General features: G+C 39.9%; 2 protein-coding genes across 4 annotated transcripts in view; one reads left to right on the top strand and one right to left on the bottom strand.

Annotated features, from left to right (window-relative positions):
- Zc3h12b (zinc finger CCCH-type containing 12B) overlaps positions 1-23,099 on the top strand; it is a 189,975-nt gene that overhangs the window by 17,277 nt on the left and 149,599 nt on the right. For all 3 annotated transcript variants that reach the window (XM_085838112.1, XM_021153442.3, XM_085838111.1), the window contains exon 2: positions 16,022-16,088. The gene's annotated coding sequence lies outside the window, so the exon portion shown is untranslated. The remainder of the gene's footprint in view (positions 1-16,021; positions 16,089-23,099) is intronic.
- Positions 6,606-7,310, bottom strand: LOC110286828 (uncharacterized). Its single transcript, XM_021153443.2, has 2 exons — positions 7,004-7,310; positions 6,606-6,830 (listed from the first exon to the last, which is right to left on the bottom strand). The coding sequence occupies exons 1-2, from the start codon at positions 7,259-7,261 to the stop codon at positions 6,732-6,734; spliced, it is 357 nt and encodes a 118-aa protein (XP_021009102.1). The 5' UTR covers positions 7,262-7,310; the 3' UTR covers positions 6,606-6,731.

Here is a 23,099-nt window from a genome sequence, read left to right as displayed (position 1 = left end):
TCATGGGGGTGAACAACTTTCCCACTTTCAGCATTACTTCGTTACTTGTATTTCTTAGTCTAAGGTTGATACCTCCAGAGCCTTGTCCCTTTCATATAAGCATTTCTATTGGTGTCATCCTTGTTCAGGTCATGTTTAGGAAGCCAATATCTTGCTTCTGAGTTTCTTATAATACACAGTCTTGCAGCAAACTTCCTATTCTGCTGTCTCTTAAAATCTCTCTAACCCCCTCTTTTGCAGTGATCCATGAGTTTTAGGTGTGGAGGTTGTGTTATGGATGTATCAGTTGGTACTGAGCTCTACAACTCTGCATTTTGATTGGTTGTGGTTTTCTGTAATGATCTCCACCTGTTGCAAAGAGAGGGGTCCTTGATGAGAGGTGAGAATGACACTTTTCTGTGGGTAGGAGGACAAATATTTAGAATGTAGCTAGGGATTACACTGTGAGTGTAAAGTGTCACATGTGAGTTTTCTTCCAATATCAGTGACTTCACTACCCATTATAGTTGGCTATGTTTCCAATACCTGGCATGATTTCTCTTTTGTTAAATGAGCCTTAAGCCCAATTAGAGTCTGTTGGTATCATCAATGTACGCATGTCACTATTGTATCCTTAAGGTTAATACCATACTTATTATTATTGTGATTAATAGACATTATACTTTCCTCCTTTGGAAAGTTGCATGAATGTTTCTTGTACCACAAATGTAGATACATTTGTAGATCTCCCTTGGGGAGGAGGCTTTCAAGTTCCAGCTCTGGGGGGATCTGGGCTCTATGTCTGAAGAACAAAGTGTCTTCAGCACTAGGGATTTGCCTTCCACCTCTTGAAGAGGGCTTCTCATGTCCAGGGAAAGGGTTTTTTGTTTGTTTTTGTTTTTGTTTTTTTTTGGTTTTTGTTTTTTCGAAACAGGGTTTCTCTGTATAACTCTGGCTGTCCTGGAACTCACTTTGTAGACCAGGCTGGCCTTGAACTCAGAAATCCACCTGCCTCTGCCTCCCGAGTGCTGAGATTAAAGTCATGCACCACTACACCCTGCTAGGGATAGGGTTTTTATTAGATGGTCTTTGGCTCTTGCAAGGATCATTGTCAGTCCGATTGGAAGTTTTTCATTTCAAATTATATATATATACACACATATAACTATATATATGTATATATATAAACACAACACACACATATATTATTTTATATATAGTGTTATAGGTTTATTTAGGTAGTTACTCTTTTTTTTTTGGGGGGGGGGTTTTCATTTCTTTCTTTTTTTTTTTATTTTTATTACATATTTTCCTCAATTACATTTCCAATACTATCCCAAAAGTCCCCCATAGCGCCCCCCACTTCCCTACCCACCCATTCCCATTCTTTTGGCCCTGGCATTCCCCTATATTGGGGCATATAAAGTTTGCAAGTCCAATGGGCCTCTCTTTCCATTGATGGCCGACTAGGCCATCTTTCGATACATATGCAGCTAGAGACAAGAGCTCCAGGGTTCTGGTTAGTACATCATGTTGTTCCAACAATAGGGTTGCAGATCCCTTTAGCTCCTTGGGTACTTTCTCTAGCTTCTCCATTGGGAGCCCTGTGATACATCCAATAGCTGACTGTGAACATCCACTCCTGTGTTTGCTAGGCCCCGGCATCGTCTCACAAGAGACAGCTATATTTGGGTCCTTTCAGCAAAATCTTGCTAGTGTATGCAATGGTGTCAGCGTTTAGAAGCTGATTATGGGACGGATCCCTGGATACAGCAGTCTCTAAATGGTCCATCCTTTCATCACAGCTACAAACTTTGTCTCTGTAACTCCTTCCCTGGGTGTTTTGTTCCCAATTCTAAGAAGGTGCACAGTGTCCACACTTTGGTCTTCATTCTTCTTGAGTTTCATGCGTTTAGCAAATTGTATCTTATATCTTGGGTATCCTAAGTTTTGGGCTAATATCCACTTATCAATGAATACATATTGTGTGAGTTCTTTTGTGATTGTGTTACTTCACTCAAGATGATGCCCTCCAGGTCCATCCATTTGGCTAGGAATTTCATAAATTCATTCTTTTTAATAGCTGAGTAGTACTCCATTGTGTAAATGTACCATAATTTCTGTATCCATTCCTCTGTTGAGGGACATCTGGGTTCTTTCCAGCTTCTGGCTATTATAAATAGGGCTGCTATGAACATAGTGGAGCATGTGTCCTTCTTACCGGTTGGGACATCTTCTGGATATATGCCCAGGAGAGGTATTGCTGGATCCTCCGGTAGTACTATGTCCAATTTTCTGAGGAACCGCCAGACTGATTTCCAGAGTGGTTGTACAAGCTTGCAATCCCACCAACAATGGAGGAGTGTTCCTCTTTCTCCACATCCTCGCCAGCATCTGCTGTCACCTGAATTTTTGATCTTAGCCATTCTGACTGGTGTGAGGTGGAATCTCAGGGTTGTTTTGATTTGCATTTCCCTGATGATTAAGGATGTTGAACATTTTTTCAGGTGCTTCTCTGCCATTCGGTATTCCTCAGGTGAGAATTCTTTGTTCAGTTCTGAGCCCCATTTTTTAATGGGGTTATTTGACTTTCTGGAGTCCACCTTCTTGAGTTCTTTATATATATTGGATATTAGTCCCTTATCTGATTTAGGATAGGTGAAGATCCTTTCCCAATCTGTTGGTGGTGTTTTTGTCTTATTGATGGTGTCTTTAGCCTTGCAGAAGCTTTGTAGTTTCATGAGGTCCCACTTGTCAATTCTCGATCTTACAGCACAAGCCATTACTGTTCTATTCAGGAATTTTTCCCCTGTGCCCATATCTTCAAGGCTTTTCCCCACTTTCTCCTCTATAAGTTTCAGTGTCTCTGGTTTTATGTGAAGTTCCTTGATCCACTTAGACTTGACCTTAGTACAAGGAGATAGGAATGGATCAATTCGCATTCTTCTACATGTTAACAACCAGTTGTGCCAGCACCATTTGTTGAAAATGCTGTCTTTCTTCCACTGGATGTTTTTAGCTCCCTTGTCGAAGATCAAGTGACCATAGGTGTGTGGGGGTAGTTACTCTTATTTTACTCCCTTCTTCAGTATTTTTAATCTCTCCCCAATGAAAGCCCTCCCATTTTCCAACTTCTCCCTTAAAGATCACATATACCCTGGTATTTTCCATTTTGTTGCTCCCTGCTCTGAAGTGTACCCTCGTTTTTACTCTTTTGCTTTCTGCAGTTACTCCAGCTTGTATACACACATATCTGAAGACATGGACCTAATAACTGCAGATGAGAGTGAACATTTGACATGTTTCTTTCTAATTCTGGATTACCTCACTCAGTATGCTCTTTTGTTATTGTTGTTCCACCTCTTTACCAAGAAATTTCATGATTTTGTTTTTCTTTACAGATGAATAGTATTCTATACTGTTTGTGGTCTGCATTGTCATTATGTGTTAGTCAACTGAACGACATTGAAATTCTTTCCACTTCTTAGCTCTTGTGAGTGGAGAACTTGTGATTAGTGAACATGGCTGAGCAAGGATCTGTGGAAGTAGGATGTCTGTTCTTTTGGCTATGTGCTGAAGTGGCATAGCTGGGTCGTATGGTACATTTATTAACTGTTTGAGGATTCTCCATGCTCATTTCCAGAGTGCCTGCAGCAGTTTGCAGTTCCACTGTCAAGTAACTGATGGTTCCCTTTCTCCAAATCCTTTTCAGTATTTCTTGTCAATCTTTCAAGAAACCAACTCTATGTTTTGTTGATGGTGTCTAATCTTTTATTTTGTTTCCCTCTTGCTGCTTTCAATTCTTCTTTCATCTAGTTCCCAGAGGGTTTAAAATTAGGTTGTTAAGAATATTCTTTTGTTTTAAAAAATAATTAGCTATTTATCACTACAAACTTCCTGCTTGATTCTCATTTTTCTGAAACCCCTAATTTTGGCATGATGTATTTTGCTATCCCCAAGATATTTTTATTTCTTGTTTGATTTATTCTTTGACTTTTTGTTTGTTCAAAAGCATGTTGTGCAGCTCTGTACTCCCATCACTCAGGAAGCCGGAAGGACGATTACTGTGAGCGTGATGTTTGCTTGGGCTATAGACTTAGACCGTGTTTTTTTAAAAAAAACAAAAAACAAAAAACAAAAAACAAAAATATATTGTATAATCCACATATTTTAAATTTTCTAATTTTTCTTCAGGTACTGATTTCTAATGTTACTGTGTTGCTGTTGGAAGCTAGATATGGTGCATACCTATAAATCTGCAATCTGGAGAATGACACAAGAACTTGAGGCTAGCCTGAGCTATGCGGTGAATTTGAAGCCAGCATGGGACACATAGCAAGATTTTGTCTCAAAACAAAGCAAAAACAAAATAAACAAATGAACAACAATAAAAACTCTCTAAAGTATTATACTTGGAAAGATAACTTGATATGAGTTTATTCTCTTTACATTTTCTTCTTTATTTAATACCCTTATGATTCAGTGAGATTTATCTAGAGGCTGGTCTAAGTATATTTGAGAAGAATGTGTACTCTGATGTTGGGTGGAATATTGTATACATATTTATTAAGTTCAAATGGTTTATGTTATTACTCAAGGACTCTGTCTGTGTTTGTTCTTTATGAGAATAAATATCTTACTACAGGCGTTATATGTGTACTTCTTTTAGTTTCAGTTAGTTCAAAGTGCTATTCAAACCCCCTCTTCTCTTTTTAGTTTACCATTAGTTTATATAATCCCTTTGAAGAGTGGTTGTGAATTTCCCTTTCTGATATTATAGTATATTTTCCCTTTAATTCTTTCATTTGCTTTATATATTTTATACTCTATTCTCGGGTGCATATATATTTATAATTACTATTTATTCCTTCAGAACTGACCTAGTTTTTATTAGTCTAGAATGCTCTTTTCTCTTCTGACATTTTTGACCTTAAAGATTATTTTATATGAAGTGTGATCACTCCTATTCATCTTTGATAACCATTTGGTGGGTATGTCTTATTTAATATATTGTTCAACCTTATTTAGTCATTTGGTTATTCATTCAGTCTTTGTATACATTTTGATTAAGGATCTTAATCCATTTTCATTTAATGAAATTATTGAAAGGTAGACAAAGTATTACTATCTTGTTGTTTTCATTCTGTCTTATAGACAGTCTCTTATTATTTTCTTTCATATTTCATCCATTTTTGGCAGAGATATTTTGATTTCATTTTCATTTTCTTTGGTGTACCTTTCATATATATACATAAATGTGTAAATATATACATACATAATTTTTCGGTTAGTATAGAGCTTCCATAAAACATCTTGTAATTATAGAAGTATATTTTAAGATTACATTAACTTATTTTCAGATGTATATAAATTCTCTATACTTTGATTTCTTATAATTTATATATTATTGGTAATACAAATTATATATTTTATATTATGTTTGTAATGGCATGGCTTTAAGATTTATTTATTTATTTTATGTATATGAGTACACTGTAGCTGTCTTCAGACACACCAGAAGAGGGCATCAGATCTCATTACAGATGGTTGTGAGCCACCATGTGGTTGTTGGGAATTGAACTCAGGACCTCTGGAAGAACAGTGAGTGCTCTTACCTACTGAGTCATCTCTCCAGCCTGATATATTTTATAGTTATAATTATTTTATACTTTTGTTTAAGGAATTCTAGAATGAAACATGAATTAAAAGTGATTGAAGTACCACCTTTTCAGCATTAAAATATTATTCCAATTTTGCTTTGTTTTTCTGTTGCTTTCAGTTATCACTTTGTTTCAAATGAAGACATCTTTTAACATTGATTTTGTAATGTATGTCTAACTGTGATAACCCTCCTTTATTTTATGAGAAATAAAAGGATCTCTTTTTGGAGACCACTTTTTCTGGATATTATATCCTTGGTTAACTATTTCTTTTCTTTAACCCTATGAAGTTTTCATCAACTGAAAAGTTACTCCTGATAATAAAATGTGACTTCCTTATACATGATTAGGTATTTTTCTCATCCTTTAATTTTCTTCCCCCTCTCTTTTATTGAAAATAGATTTTTCCCATCTAGTATATCCTAATTATATTTCCCCTCTTTCTAAGTTTCTCAGTTTCCCCCTCCTCCAATTTCTCCTCCCATCTGGATCCAGATCCACTCCCTTTTTGTATCTCATTAGACAAGAACAGACTTTTAAGAGATAACAAAAAACATTAAAAAAAAAACAGAATATAATGAGAAATCAAAAACCCTCACATTGAATTTGGACAGGATAAACCAACAAAAGGAAAAGAGACTCAAGAGAACACACATGAATCAGAGACACACTCATTCACACACTCAGGATTCCCATAAAAACATTGTCTTAATTAGGGTTTTACTGCTGTGAACAGACACCAGGACCAAGGCAACTCCATGCTAGCTCCATCATAATCCCTCATTGTCTGCTGGACGTTAGATTTTCTTGTCTGGCTCCCACCCCTATAGGACCCAGTACTACCCATTTCTTGTATACCGGGGTTTCTTCCTTCTTCTATCCCACCCCCCTCCTTCTTTCCCAGCCCCTTTTCCCTCCCATTCCTTCCTTGCCCCATCAGAGATTCTCAGGGACACATAGTTTTCATATCAGATTGATTTTATTTTGAGATTCAAAGAACTGTGTAGTAACTATACAGTATCTACACAGTTGGCCATTGCTCAGATGCCACAACTCCTTTAGGTGGCATGCTGAGTCTACCGGCATTCTCAATCACAAGTCGAAACGCCGTTTAGGTGCTGTATTGTTGTTCTTAGTTGTCTTTTTTTTCAGCGTCCTTCGCAGGGTTTTCTTGCTCTTCCTGGTAGGCACCTGGAAGTTCAACAGAGTAAGGTGACAAGGGCATATGAGTCTTCGAAAAGCTGGAATATGTGAAGGGGATTGTAGGAGAAGGGCTATGGGTTGAGAAGGGAGTAAATGCCAGGCCAAGCAAGGGTTGGGAGTGCTGGGGGAGGGGAAATCCCCGGAGAAAGGACTATGCTTACCTTGGGCGTTCTAATCTTCTTGCTACATTTGGACTTGGACTGATGACAGCAGATCTTCACTGTCTTTGGTTCAGCAGTCGAGGTTGATGGCTCAACATCAGGTGTGAGGCAAATGTCCACTGTCTTGGGTTCAGAAGTCCAGGTTGATGGCACAGCATCTGGTATGTGGCAGATTGTCCCTCTCTTTGGTTTGGATGTCGAAGTTGATGACATAACATCCTGTGTCAGATTGTGCATCTTCTCAGTTGCTTTCACCATCCTGATGCCTTGTGGTGGACTGGTCCAGAGCTCTCAGAGGCACGGTCTTATGAACCCACCCTGAACAATGGGAGGCCACACCCCTGAGTCCTGATTGGTCAGCAAGGTCCTTCTCAGCTAATAATGGCTGAGGAGCTGCTTTGACATCACAAAGCACCTTGCTGCCTGATGGGAGCAGGCACTAGGGTGGAGATCACTCTGGTTGAGGGAGATGCTATGAAAGCAATAGTGTCTGGAAACAGACTGGAGGTTTTTTTCGAACATCTCCAAGAGACTCATGCCACCCTTTTTTATATTCCCATCTTCAGTTGTATAGAACATGTGGCAGTGGGCTTGCTCTGTGAACTCTTCCTGAAACTCCCCCACCCCCATTCAATGGTTCATTCTGTCATGTCTCCTCCTTAGTTATTAATACTTACCTAGATTTTGGCATATTATACCTTCCAAATTTAATTCCAAATTCTTCCAAAATCATTGAAGTATCATTGTATATGTGAATCATCCTATAAATGAAAACAAAAAGAATATATTCATGAATGGGTATCTTCCTACTGGCTTAATATACGGAAATCCATCAACGTAATCCAGTATATAAATAAACTCAAAGACAAAAACCACATGGTCATCTCGTTAGATGCGGAAAAAGCATTTGACAAGATCCAACACCCATTCATGATAAAAGTCTTGGAAAGATCAGGAATTCAAGGCCCATACCTAAACATGATAAAAGCAATCTACAGCAAACCAGTAGCCAACATCAAAGTAAATGGTGAGAAGCTTGAAGCAATCCCACTAAAATCAGGGACTAGACAAGGCTGTCCACTTTCTCCCTACCTATTCAACATTGTACTTGAAGTCCTAGCCAGACCAATTCGACAACAAAAGGAGATCAAGGGGATACAAATTGGAAAAGATGAACTCAAAATATCACTTTTTGCAGATGATATGATAGTATATATAAGTGACCCTAAAAATTCCACCAGAGAACTCCTAAACCTGATAAACAGCTTCGGTGAAGTAGCTGGAATTTAGCATTCAAAACGGACATTTTTGGTTACATTGTGTGATAGCTAGTTTATTTTAAAATTATTTTACTTACATCCCAAATGTTGTTCCCCCTTTCGGTCCCCCTGTCCTAGGGTTCCTGACCCAATTCCCCCTCCCCTTCTCCTCTGAGAGGGTGCCCCCCCCTTGGCCATTCCCCTCCTCTGAGGCATCAAGTCTTTACAGGATTAGGTACATCCTCTCCCACTGAGGCCAGCCAAGGCAGGTCAGTCCTCTGCTACATATGTGCCAGGGGCCTCAGACCAGCTGGTGTGTGTTTTTTGGTTGGTGGCTTAGTCTCTGGGAGCTACCAGGGGTCTAGGTTATTTGATACTGTTGGTCTTTCTATGGGGTTGCCATCCACTTCAGCTGCTTAAGTCAGTTCCCAAACTCTTCCATTGGGGTCCCTGACTTCAGTCTAATCATTGGCTGGCTATAAGTATCTGCATCTGTCTCAGTCAGCTGTTGGTAGAGCCTCTCAGAGGACAGCCATGCTAGTTTCCTGCCCATAAGCACATCATAGCACCAGTAATAGTGTCAGACATTGGTGCCTCCCCATGTGATGGATTCCAAGTTGTGCTGGTCACTGGATGGCATTTCTGTTAATCTCTTCTCCATTTTTTCCTTGCAGTTCTTTTAGATAGGAACAATTCTGGGTCAGAAATTTTGACTGTGGGTTAGTAACCCTGTCCCTCCACTTGAGGCTCTGTCTATCTACTGGAAGGGGACCCTTCCCCTCTGTTGTACATTTTGGCTAAGGTCACCTCCACTGAGTCCCAAGAGTCTCTCGCTTCTCAAGTTTCTGGTACTTTGTAGAGTGTCCCCCCACCTCTCATCCCCAGAGTCAGCATATTTCCATTCATTCTCCTGGCCCTCTGGGCTTCTCTCCTGTACCCTCCCTTCCAATGCCTGATCCCTCCCACCCTCCCTCCCTCCCACCCTCTGCCTCTTGTGATTATTTTGTTCCTCCTTCTAAGTGAGATTGAAGCATCCTCACTTAGGCCTTCCTTCTTTTTTAACTTCTTATGGTCTGTGGGGTGTATCATGGGTATTCTGTACTTTCTGGCTAATACCCACTTATCAGTGAGTACATACTTGGATGTACTTTTGAGTCTGGGTTACCTCACTCAGGGTGATACTTTCTAGTTCCATCCATTTGCCTGAGAAATTCATACTGTTCTTGTTTTTAATAGCAAGGTAGTATTCCATTGTGTAAATGAACCACACTTTCTGTATCCATTCTTCAGTTGAGGGACATCTGGGATGCTTCTAGTTTCTGGCTATTGCGAATAAGGCTGCTATGAACCTGGTGGAGCATGTTTCCTTAGAGTATGGTGGAGCATCTTTTGGGTATATGCCCAGGAGAGGTATAGCTGTGTCTTCAGATAGAACTATTTCCAGTTTTCTGAGGAACTGCCAGAATGATTTCCAGAGTGGTTGCATCAGTTTGCAATCCCACCAGTGATGGAGGAGTATTGCTAGTTTTATGATAACTTGATACAAGCTAAAGTCATCTGAGAGGAAGGAACCTCAATTAAGAGAATGCCTCCATAAGATGGGTCTGTAGGCAAGTCTGTAGTGCATTTTCTTAATTATTGATTGATTGAGAAGGCCCAGCCTATTCTGGGTGGTGGTATAGCTGGGCTGGTGATTCTGAGTTCTATAAGAAAGCAGGCTGAGCAAGCCATGAAAAGCAAGCAGCACCCCTCCATGGCCTCTGCATCAGCTCCTGCCTCTAGGTTTCTGTCCTGCTTGAGTTCCTGTCCCGACTTCTTGCAATGTCAAACTACAATGTGGAAGTGTAAGCCAAATAAACCCTGTCCACCCCAAATTGCTTTGGTCATATAGTTACAGCAATAGTAACCCTGACTAAGACACATGGTTTTCCATTCATACACAGGGTTTGGGATGAACTGGCTACTCTCAAAGACTGTATGTTTGCTTTATTTGTTCTTAGACTCTGGCTAGACTATTATTGAAACTGACACTATCCTTTCTCTTTTAATTTAGTATATTTTATTTTGTATTTAATCTTCTAGCACCAGGTTTTATCCAATCTATGTGATGCTTGCCAGCCATACCATTATAAATTGCTTTGAATCATATAGGATTTAAGGAATACCTTTTTAAATTTTTGTTTTGTTTTTAAATTGATGCCTGTGTAAGCTCATGTGCATGTGTGTGCAGGTCCCTAAAGGATCTCCTGGAACTGGAGTTACAGAGGATTGTGAGCCACTTATGTGGATGCTCAGAACCAAATCCTGGGTCCCCTGCGAGAGCAGTGTGTTGACTGTGACAGTTTGGTGGCAGGAGGGCTTTCCCTGCCCTAAACTCACTCCTTGTCAGTCATGTCCCTGGAGACCTCTTGCTGCCAGGCTCTTAGACTACTTTGGTGGCAGGGACCCCTTCAAATCAGGCTTCACATCTTGAGTCACAGGAGTTTCCAGGGCCCTGCATGAGGAGCTTCACTGGCCAGGTCCTACTCCCAGACTTCTCAAACTGCCATTACAGCCATTCACAGCCTCCACCCCCAGGCAGTAACCAGGAGAGTAACCAGGCCCTACCCTACAGAAAAAAACACCACTCCTCAAGCTTGCCCCCAAATCAGGCCATCCGGTAATGCCCTGCCCAATTCCCCTCTCCAAGAAACCCTATATGTCTTAGGATTTTACTGCAGTGAACAGACACCATGACCAAGGCAATTCTTTAATCTGGGCTGGCTTACATATTCAGAAGTTCAGTTCATTACTATCAAGGCAGGAACATGGCAGCATCCAGGCAGGCATGGTGCAGGAGGAGCTGAGACTTCTACCTCTTCATCTGAAGGCTGCCAGGAGAAGACAGGCTCCCATGAGGTTAAAGAGGGTCTTAAGGCCACACCGACAGTGACACACTTCCTCCAACAAGGCCACACCTCCAAATAGTACCATTCCTTGGGCCAAACATACTCAAATCACCACAGTCAGTTGTTGGTTGTATCTAGTGGAGTGGGCCTTAAGTCAAATCAGATATTAGTTGGTTACCCCCATAGCTTTGTACCATCATAGCCCTAGCAAATTTTGCCGGCAGAATAGCATTATAGATCTAAAGTTTTATAGCTGGGTTGGTATTTATGTTTCTCTTTGGTAACCTTCCCATACCAAAGACATTAGAATGTAGAAATGAAGATTCTATATAGGCACTAGCTCAACCTTTCCATGTTAAATAAGTTGTATAGGTGTTGTCTTCAGCACTTGATCAGTTTTAAGAGAGAATTTTCTTGGCAACAGCCTGGGTTGTTTGGGGATTTCTGTGGAATCTCTTTGGCCAACAACTCAATTGGTTGTAACCTAGTCCCAGTACTGGTAGCTTGAGACTGGATGGTCAATTTGAACTCTGTCTCCCTCATTATTTAGAGACTACATTGGGATCCCTTTCCTATGTTTTAAGAAGTTGCCACACCACCCCTCCAATGCGCCTCAATTCTAGTTTTATTTCACTGCATTCTTCCCTCAACCCTGTTTCCCCCTCACTGCCCACCTGATCCTCCCATTCCTGTCCTACCCCAGGTCATAGACCACTCATAAAAATCTATTCTACATCCCTCTCCTAGAGAGATCCATGTGTTTTCTCTAGTCTTTTCCACTATACTTAGCCTCTCTAGATCTATGGATTATAGCTTGGTTAACATTTATTTAATGGCCTATATCCACATATAAACTAATGCATACCATATTTATTTTTCTGGGTCTAGGTTACCTCACTTGGGATGATTTTTTTCCCAAGTAACATCCATTTGCCTGCAAATTTTCATGATGTGATGTGATGTGATGTGATGTGATGTGATGTGATGTGATGTGATGTGATGTGATGTGATGAGATGTGTGTGTGTAGTATGGTATGAGTCATGTGTTTTTGTTCTATTTCATACCTCCCTGTTTGAGAAAATATTCTCCTCTATAAGTTTTTACTGATGGGCTTTTTTACTGGTTGGAAGAAAACTTACACAAGCTATTCAGAGGTTAGAGATTTTGGAGGCTACTTGGGGAACTCTCAGACTTTTGGATTGGGTATGTGGAAGATTTGGTAATTTTTTTCCCCCTGATTTTACAATGTTTTGCTCCCTCTGGTGTCTCTTTGTGGTATTGCACTTTTGAAGCTGTTGTATTTTGGTTTTTTGTTTGTTTGTTTTTACAGTAAATTTTATTTTTTATTTATTTAATTTTTTAACTTATTCACTTTACATTTACACTCACTGCCCCATCCCGGTCACTCTTTGCTACAATCCTTTCTCCATTCCCACTCCCCATTTCCTCTAAGCAGGTGGAGGTCACCCTGGGTATCCCCCTCTACCCTGGCAATCAAGTCTCTGAAGCTAGGCACATCCTCTCCCACTGAGGCCAGAGAAGGCAGCCCAACTAGAAGAACAAATACAATAGACAGGCAACAGCTTTTGGGACAGCCTCTGCTCCAGTTGTTCAGAACCCACATGAAGATCAAGCTGGATATATGCTACATATAATTAAGGAGGCCTAGGTTCAGGCCTACATCCAGCCTGTGTACCCCTTTGGTTGGTGGTTCAGCCTCTGAGAGCCCCAAGGGTCCAGGTTAGTTAACTCTGTTGGTCTTCCTGCAGAGTTCCTATTCCCTAAATCCTTCCCCCCAACTCTTCCATAAGAGTTCCCAAGTTCTATTCACTGTTTGGCTGTGTGTGTCTGCATCCGTCTGAGTCAGCTGCTGGGTGGAGCCTCTCAGAGAACAGCTATGCTAGACTCCTGTCTGCAAGCATAACAGAATATCATTAATAGTGTCAGGGATTGGTGCTTGCCCATAGGATGGGTCTCAAGTTGGGCCAGTCATTGTTGGCCATTCCCTCAATCCCTGCTCCATCTCCCAGTCTCTGGATTTCTTATAAACAGGATACATCTGGGGTCAAAAGTTTTGTGGGTGGGTTAGGGTCCCTATTGCTCTACTGGGGTTCCTGACTGGCTATAGGAAGTGGCCTCTTCAGGTTCCATATTTCCAATGCTGAGAGTCACAGCAGTGGTCATCTCCATTGACTCTTGGGTGCCTCACTTATCCCAAGTCTCTGTCATGTTCTGCAGATGCCCCCCACTGCACACCCCCGTCAGTTGCAGATTTGCATTCACTCTCGTGGCCATCTTTCCTGTCCCTCCCCACACCTTATCCTGAACCATACCATCCACCTCCCCATACCACCTCCAAACAAGGTTCCTTCCTCCATTTGAATCTTATGACTTTTTTTTTATTTCCCCTTCTATGTAAGATTCAAGCATCCTCACTTGTGCCTTCCTTCTTGTTTAGCTTCTTTGGTTCTGTGGAGTGTAGCATGGGTATCCCATATTTTATGGCTAATGTCCACTTATAAGTGAGTACATACCATGCATGTCCTTTTGGGATTGGGTTACCTCACTTGGGTTGGTATTCTCAAATTTCATCTATTTGCCTGCAAAATTCATGATGTCTTTGTTTTTAATGGCTGAATAATATTCCATTGTGTAGATGTACCACATTTTTCCTTATGTATTCTTTGAGAGTCATCTAGGTTGTTTCCAGTTTCTGGCTATTACAGAAAAAAGCTGCTATAATTCTCAGACTCTGGATTGGGTATGTGGGCTCCTCATCCAAAGATTTACTCATTTTTCCCCCTGATTTGTTTTTTTACAATGTTTGCTTTCTCTGTGGTATTGCACTTTTAAAGCTGCTGGTTTTATTTTTTTTTCTTATTCATTTTACATCCCACTCCCTGCCCTATCCTGGGCACCCCCTCCCACAATCCTTCATACGTGTGTGTGTGTGTGTGTGTGTGTGTGTGTGTGTGTGTGGGGAGAGAGAGAGAGAGAGAGAGAGAGAGAGAGAGAGAGAGAGAGAGAGAAGAAAGAGAATTATGCTACCTGATACCCGAGCTGTCAGTGGTCAGTGTTTCCCACAAGAACCATAGACTAATAGCACAACAATAATAACAACAACAACAACAACAAATAATAATAATAATACCTCTAATACTAGGCATGAGTAAGCTCCTTTTGCATAGTTGGGCAGGGTAGACCAATTGACTCCTAAAACAATATAAACCATTGATACTGCCTTTCGTTGTTTCTTGGTGTATTACTAAACACACTGCACACTTCGTTCGGACACAGGGCTTGGATGATTTGAGCTGGTTCTAACCTGAAAGCTTCCTTCTTGTAGTGTAGCTTTCATGGTACCAGAAAATACTATACAAATTGCCAATGGAGAGAAGAAATTAATAGTTGTATCTTACTGCAATAGCTGTGAATCACAACAATGACCAGCATGCCAAGATATCCACAACATGTGGCATACATGATGGTGGTAACCAACAACTGTCTAGTTGGCTTCAAGGCTCATTCATGAGGAGGGAAATCATACTTTATACTGAAAATCTATCTTCTCAGGGCTAATGAAGTCATGGACCTTAGAAAAGAATCTACTACCACCGCTTTGCTAGACCAGCATTCCTTAGTACATTATTAATGGTATCCTTATACCCACATATAAGTACAGCCACCATCCACATCAAAGAAGCTTTGAAAACCATCACAGAAGATAACTGGTCACAATGAGGATATCATGGGCTTGTGGATAGCCCAGCCCTATTAGATCACCTACATCCCTGCTTTTGCATTTATGATTAGGGAGCATCAATGAAGAAGGGCAGGAAAAAATTCTAAGAACCAGAATATCTAGAAGAGAGCTATGAAACAGTCTTTTCTAGAAATGACTGCTTAAACAGCTGAATAATGGCAATATTAGTAGACACGCTAATGTGGAAGAGGCAAAGTTTCACAGGGTTCTACCCTTACACAAAGAACTATGGGCAATTAGGAACCGATGAGACATAGAAAATTAGCTTCTCCCAGGGATGAGGCCCCTTATTGATTATCCAATATAAAGTGGTTACCCAGAAACTGTATGGACCCAGAAAACAAAACTGGATTTAGCATGTTGTATTTATATATTTTTGCATATATACATACTAATGTAACAATAAGAATCCAAGAAACGAAGACTATCATTCTGAGAGTACGGGTCCTGGGAAGTGTTAGAGAGAAAATACCTGGGAGGATCTGATGGGAAGAACAGGAAGGAGGAAAGTGATATAATTCTATTTTAATTAAAAATGTATTAAAACAATGTGAGTTTACTGGTGAAACAGAAAGCATTTCTGTGGGAAGTAGCCTTAAAAAATAAAAATATGAATATTCACCTTACTCTGTTCTTCCCTTTCTCTTAAAATAGAAGTCACTAAGTTGTATTAAACTGTTCTACATTTCAAATGGAGCAGCAACGAGTCATAGAAATCCATTTTATTCTCAGTTGCCTTTGAGACATGGTGAACATTCTGCTTCTTTAGAGTGTTCTTCTTAGAGTGGTGGTAGTTGAGCCTCTACCTTGGGTAGCTCTCTGAAAAGACAGAATTTAGACATAAATTCCAACTCTTTTCCTTCTCAAGGAGAATTTTAGAGTTGGAAATTTTTTCTCTGTGGTTTCATACTTTGTGGGGGTAGTGGGGTGGGGGTTTAGCCTAAATATTTGTGTTATTTTCAATGGCCCCTCCACCTGGCCCCTTTTAATATCAGTGCTTCTACTCAAGGGAGATGTAACTTAGTTCCACATACACAGAGCCACCCCCACCCCTGTAAGTCCATATGTTCAACATATGTTTTGTCTTTTATTTTTTTCCTTCTCCAGAAAGAAGCCAACAGTTGAGTTTGCTCCCGATTATACTCTACTGAGCTGGACAGTGAGATCATGGAGAGTAAGTACCACAGCCTTTCATCTTGACTTTATTATGGCCGGATCCATGCTTGCCTGAGATGTATTAGGCTGGTTTCTGGATTTCTCTTGGAAGAAATCAGTCTGTGTATTATTGTTGAATTTTGCATCCCCACTGTAGAAAGTAAGGTCTCAGATTTTCTTTTATACCAGCTTCTCACGAACAGACTCCATATTATTGTTTTCTTTTCATTCCATTTTTTTCTTCTAGAGATCTAGATCTGTGACAATATAGACAAATTTTTGATCATTTGTTATTCTCCACAGATGTCCAAGAGTCTGTGTTTCCTCTATTTTTTGATGGTTAAGACCAGGGAAATCTAAATTCTGCCTTCAACTCTGATAATTCTGCTGCTTTATCCGCACTCTACTGTTGAGTGCAGATAGCTGTTTAAAAGACACTCGCTATTGTGTTAGGCATACAATTTGCATTTTAGGTTTTTAAATTGAAACTGAATCATTTCTTTGCTGATATTTTCCACTATTTTTGAATTTGTTTCAAGATTATTTTTAATTGCTTGTTGAAGAATTTTATGTGGCTTTTTTTCAAAAACCAGATTTTTATTTTAATTAAAATATATTTATTTAACTTTCCCTATTCCCCTTTCTTTTCAGTAACTCTCATATCCTCTCCCTTTAAATCCTTGAGGTCATCTTGGTATTTTTGTTTAGTTAATTATATTGTCTCATTCAGGTTAGGGCTTCCATAACTCGATACAAGGAGAATTTTTTTTTCATTTCATCTGAGACATTTTGGCTACTATTTAGAAAACTCTTAATCTTATTTAAGTTATTGGTTTTTATCAAGGACTCTTTCTTTTAGTTAATAGTATAAGCCATGGAATACTTAATTCTTTATTTCAATGTTTAGATGGTGTGTTTTGATTATATTTGTTCCCCTTATCCAACTCCTCCAGGATCCTCCCAGCTTTCATTCCTACCCAACTTCATACTTCCTTCACCCTTTCTCAAAACAATAACAAAACAAAAATAAACCCCCAAAATGAATTCAAAACAAACAAAACCCCAATAAGACAAAATAGCAAAGCAAAACAAAAAGCAAACACAAAAATCATGGAGTCTGTCTTGTGATGGCCAAGTACTTATGGGACTGACCCTGGGGTATGTTGTTATTCCCATGACACTCCATGGAAGAAAATTGATTTTCCCTTTCCAGCAGGAAATCAATTGCAAGTAGTTTTTTGGTTAGTAGTAGAATTGTCTGGCTTGAATTTGTTCAGTTTTATTTTATTTTCTGTGTGATGTCACCGACTCTGTGAGTTGTATCAGAATGATGTTGTTTCCTTACTGTCACCCACCACTTCTGACACTTAAAATATTTCTACCTCTTTTTCCACATAGATTCCTAAGCCTTGAGGAAAAGGGGTTTGATAAAGACATCCCATTTAGGACTGAGTCCTCCAAAGTCTCTTTCTCTCTACATATTGCCCAGCTGTGTGTCTCCATTAACTAAAACCTACTGCAAGAAGCTTTTCTGATGTCGGTCGACTGAGGAACTAGTCTGTGGTATAGCCGTATGTCATTAGGATTCATTTTCTTGCTATGGTCCTTTAGTAGAATAATAGTTGAAGGTTTTCCCCAAGGCCTGTGACCTGTCTAGTCTGAGGTTCTTGGCCACTTTATCATTGTAAGGTGTAGGATCTGTCTCATGGAATGGGCCTTAAATCCAACATTAAAAAGTAGCTGGTCCTCCCACAAGCTTTGTGCCAGTATTTCAGTCATAAATGTGGCAGGCAGGTCTCTGTTGTAGATTCCAGGATTTGTAGCTAGGTGAAATAGATCCTTACTTTTCTCCTCTGATAATATACAAAATACCTCCCAGAACCATAAATGCTAGCAAGTAGGGGTGAAACTTCAAGTTGGGAACTAGCTTGATTTTTTTCCTTGTTTGATGACCTAAGTTGTGTGTTCTGCAGTATAGCCTTCTGACAGATGTCTCGATTTTTACATTGAGTTTTGAAATTTCATATGTATCTTTCCTTCATTATAGATACCTTTCCTAGCTATATTCTTTGAACTCTGACACACAAATGATTCACTATAAATTCATTTTCACCATGCAGGCCAGTGATACTCCATAAAAAGCTGCCAGAGCTACCCTACTCTACTCTGGTCAAATTTCATGCTTTTGCCTTATGCCAACTGAATTGTTTGAGAAAATTAATGAGTTAATTTGATTTAGCTAGTTTTGTCTATTTGCCAAGGAAGAGATTTCCAGGACAGCTGAAGATGTGTGGAATGGATAATTATGAAGATTTACATACACACACACACGAAAGGATATAAAAGGATGATGTAATGAAAAGTATGAGATGAACCTATAATTGGTGAATTTTACTAGTGTTTAAATAGAGTTACTAAAGGTGACATAGACTGCATGAATATGAGATTTGGGGGCCTGCGAGTTGGCTCAGTCAGCAAAGGCACCACCAAGAACTTAGCAAGCATGAAGGCCTGAACTTGATCTCTGAGAGCCTCATGGTAAAGGGTAGGAGAGAGGCAACTCCCACAGGTTATCTTCGGACCTCCACAACATGGCATGCATGCACGTGCATACACATGTGCTTAAAACAAGTAAGTGCAAACTAATAAATGCATAAAATTTCCAAAGTCTTTGACTGTGATGCAAATAACAGTTTAACTATGGGACAGAGTAGCTGACATCATGTGAAAGGAAAGATCATGAGTAAAGATGATCAGAGAACTGAAAAGACAGAAAACTTCTATTTTTGGCAGCATAAAGCCAGAAATGCTTTGGAAACAATAAGAAAAAGTGGTCTTAGCTCAAGCATTTTAAAATATTTAGTTGAAATCCATTGATTAAATTATAAAACCAAGCTCATGAGTTCTGCTCAACAGTATTTCAAAAGTTAATGAGACATTAAAAATACCATAGTTCGGCCAGGTGTGGTGGTGCACGCCTTTAATACCAGCACTTGGGAGGCAGAGGCAGGCGGATTTCTGAGTTCGAGGCCAGCCTGGTCTACAAAGTGAGTTCCAGGACAGCCAGGGCTGTACAGAGAAACCCTGCCTCAAAAAACCAATATATATATATATATATATATATATATATATATATATATATATATACACCATAGTTCATTTGACATAGTGAAGATACATATTTATGAAATACTTCTGCACTTAGCAATGATGTAAAACATGTATATTGTTATGAGTCATGGCCTTGTACCCTTGGTTACCTCTAACCTCACACTCTTTTTTTTTAAAGATTTATTTATTGATTATATGTAAGTACACTGTAGCTGTCTTCAGACACTCCAGAAGAGGGAGTCAGATCTCGTTAAGGATGGTTGTGAGCCACCATGTGGTTGCTGGTATTTGAACTCCAGACCTTCAGAAGAGCAGTCAGGTGCTCTTACCCACTGAGCCATCTCACCAGGCCCAACCTCACACTCTTTCTGCCTCTTCCACAGAGTTCCTTAAGCCCTGAAGGAAGGGATCTGATGAAAACCTTCCATTTAGGACTGAGTGTTTCAAGGTCGTCCCTCTCTGCACATTGCCCAGTGTCTTGGTCAGGGTTTTTATTCCTGCACAAACATCGTGATCAAGAAGCAAGTGGGGAGGAAAGGGTTTATTCAGCTTACACTTCCATAATGCTGTTCATCACCAAGGAAGTCAGGACTGGAACTCAAGCAGGTCAGGAAGCAGGAGCTGATGCAGAGGCCATGGAGGGATGTTCTTTACTGGCTTGCCTCCTCTGACTTGCTCAGCCTGCTCTCTTATAGAACCCAAGACTACCAGCCCAGAGATGGCCCCACCCACAAGGGGCCTTTCCCCCTTGATCACTAATTGAGAAAATGCCTTACAGCTGGATCTCATGGAGGCATTTCCTCAAATGATGCTCCTTTCTCTGTGATAACTCCAGCTGTGTCAAGTTGACACAAAACAAGCCAGTACACCCAGTTATGGGTCTCTGTATTTGTTTCCATCTACTGCAGGAGGCAACTTCTCTGATGAAGGCTGAGTGAAAACCAATCTATGGGTATAGCAGAATGTCATTAGGAATCTTTTTATTGTTATGTTCTTTTAGCAAGACAGTAGTATTTGGTTTTACCCTGGGTCCATGGCCTAGCCAGTGGGTTTTTGGGCACCTAAGCAGTGTCAAGCATGGGTTCCATCTCATGGAGTGGGCCTTACATGCAAACATAGTTGTTGATTACTCTCAGAAGCTTGTGTCACTATTGCATCAGCATATCTTGCAGGCAGGTTACCATTGTAGATAGAAGGGTTGTAGCTGGGTTGGTATTTATCTTTCTGCTTTGTAGTGGGCAGAATGTCATGAACACATCAGTAGGGGTGAAGGCTCTAGGTAGGCACCAGCTTGTTTTTAACAATAGAACCTTACCATCAGTTTGTGGGAAACAATAGCCTTGGGTTTTTTTTTGTGGGGGGTGGGGAGGGATGTTTCCATGGAGCCCATTTGGTTAACAATATAATTAGATACAAACTATTTCCAGCACTGGAAGTTTCATTTGGTAGTAAGAGATATGTCTAAGTTGGAGCTTTGTTTACCCCTTTTATTTGGTGATTCCATTTAGGTTTCTTTCATATGTGTACATATTTTAAGAAGTTGAAATAGAGATTTGGAGGGAAGAGGGAATACAGGGCACCTAAAGGGAGGGACAGCTAAAACTAAGGGCTATTTGAGTGGTCCATATGTGATGGTTACTTTGTAAACTTGCTCTAACTTAGAATCACATGGAAAGAGAATCTCATAGGGGGATTGTTTAGATTAGGTTTGCCTGTGGCCAGATCTGGGAGAACTGTCTTGATTACATAAATTGATGTGGGAAGACTTAATCTAGTGTGGATGGCACTATTCCCTATGTAAGGAACCCTGCACTGTGTAAGAATATTGAGAAAGGTTAACACGAGTAGGCATGTGTGTATTCTCTTCTCTCTGCTCTTGAGTGTGAATGTGATGTGACTAGCTATTTTAAGTTCCTGCTACCTTGACTCTTTGCTGTAATAGACTATACATTGGAATTTGGGGCTAAAGTACACTGTTCCTCCCAAGTGGTTTTTTTTTTTTTTGTTGTTGTTTTCAGAATACTTCTTGATAGCAACCAAAATGTAATTAGGCCAGGTGTGCTTCCCCTTTCTGTTTTTATTTGGACTATGTGACATGGCATCAGATGCGTGTTAGTAGCATGCAGTTTCACAAAGCAAATTATATAGAAATGCCTTTCTAATGAAGTAAAGGATAATTGGCAAGTATTTTGGTTAGTCAAGTTGTACCTAGGCAGTTTGGAGTGGTCATGTAAAGTACGTTCTAACATCAGCATTTAACAGCTATGCACATAGCCCTGCCGTGTCCTTATCTATTTGGTTTACCTAAAGAGTGATATGTAGTCCTTAGCTCTTGATCTAGATTTTAGAACATTTAAAAAGTTACCTGTTCATCCATCTTCTGTTCAATTTCCATTGAGTGTGAATTCACACTCAGAGCAGATTCATAATGATGTAGTGATAACTTCGAATGGTTTAATTTGCAGCACACATTCTTGATCTGGTTTTGAATAATAATACAGAATATATAATTCTTCTACTTGATAATAATTTAGTAACTTAAGGATATTCTTTTTTACCTCCTGAATGATACCATAGTGTCTGTTAGGTACTCCAGAGCTGGATTGCCTATGTTTGAATTTGACCTGACAATATACTAGAATCTGTGATTCTGAATGGGCTACTGAATGTGTTCCTTACTTCTTCTCCTGGAAAATGTTGATAATTAACACATAATCTCTTCAGGATAGAATTCTAAGAAATAAATGAGCTAATATATGTAATCTATTTAGAACAGTGTCTAGCACATCTACTGTCATGATCAGTGAGGCATGCAGCCCTACAATGAAAGCTAAAGCAGCCGGAGTAGTTCTTTTTAGAAACCTTTATTCAGCCTAAATTCTTGATACTACAGAAAAGAAATTCATACGATATTAGTTATATGTATATGATTTCAGAACTGACAATGAAAGAGGAAAATTACTGGACACCTGAACTCTTCAACTCATGGTCCTCCTACCCCTCCCATCTAGGGACTGTTCCCGGAACACTCCTGAACTTCTCACCCCAGAGTAACTCTTCACCCCAGAGTCCGACCCCCTCCCAAATGAAAACTGTTCCAGGAACATTTTTTAGATAAGGGTCTCCTGGAACAAACCTAGTCCTACCCCTCCTAACTGAGGACTGTTCCAAGAACATTTTTGAGATAGGGGCCTCCTGGTACTACCCCAGAATATTCCAATAGATCAAGTACATTGCCAAAATATAGGACACGACCCCTTGGTGACGTAAAACTTGTACTTTTCCCCTGGCCTTTTCCTATAAAAGCCTGTGAAAAATTTGGGCCGGGCGTCGATTCTCCTCTACACCATGCTGGGTGTATGAGTTTCGACCCCAGAGCCTCTGGTTTATGTGCTTTTTATGTGCTTTCTTGTCGTTGCTGTATTAAATCTTACTCTCTACATCTTAAGTTCGGTCTCAGTGTCTTCTTGGGTGCGCGGCTGTCCCGAGGCTTGAGTGAGTGTCTGCCCTCCGGGGGTCTTTCACCACTTGGTGTTAGATAACTAATTGTAGTACATTTCCCTGGGGAAAACTATTTCTCTGGTTGTCAACATTTCTGATTTGCTTGTAGTTCTTTGTCTAGTATTGGGGCCCAGTATGACTTTCCTCTTCTTATCATGTCAATTGCTATTACTCTTACATAGGTATTGTTTAGGCAGCCTTACTGTTGCAGTATTATAGGTGTGGCTTCCTTCATATAGCTAGAAGATGCAATCTCACATTAGGTATCCTAACGTTAAGGCTGAACAGATTGTATTTATATGTGTAGGAATATGTACACATATTCCTAGTGTATATGTGCATATGTAACAACAATTAAAGAAAAAGACCAGAGGCCATGTGTATTAGTCAGGGTTCTCTAGAGTCACAGAACTTACGG

The sequence above is a fragment of the Mus caroli genome, unplaced genomic scaffold (genome assembly GCF_978045245.1).
Source record: "Mus caroli unplaced genomic scaffold, Mus_caroli_1 scaffold_5, whole genome shotgun sequence".
Classification (NCBI taxonomy): Eukaryota; Metazoa; Chordata; class Mammalia; order Rodentia; family Muridae; genus Mus; species Mus caroli.
This window is presented reverse-complemented; position numbering and strand designations above follow the sequence as displayed.

Bases quoted from the DNA above. Each gene is read 5' to 3' on its own strand.
- LOC110286828 (XM_021153443.2), bottom strand. From the start codon at position 7,261: ATGGTGAAAGCAACTGAGAAGATGCACAATCTGACACAGGATGTTATG. The intron at 6,831-7,003 runs GTAAGCATAGTC...TTGAACTTCCAG, and splicing joins AGAAGATTAGAACGCCCAAG to GTGCCTACCAGGAAGAGCAA.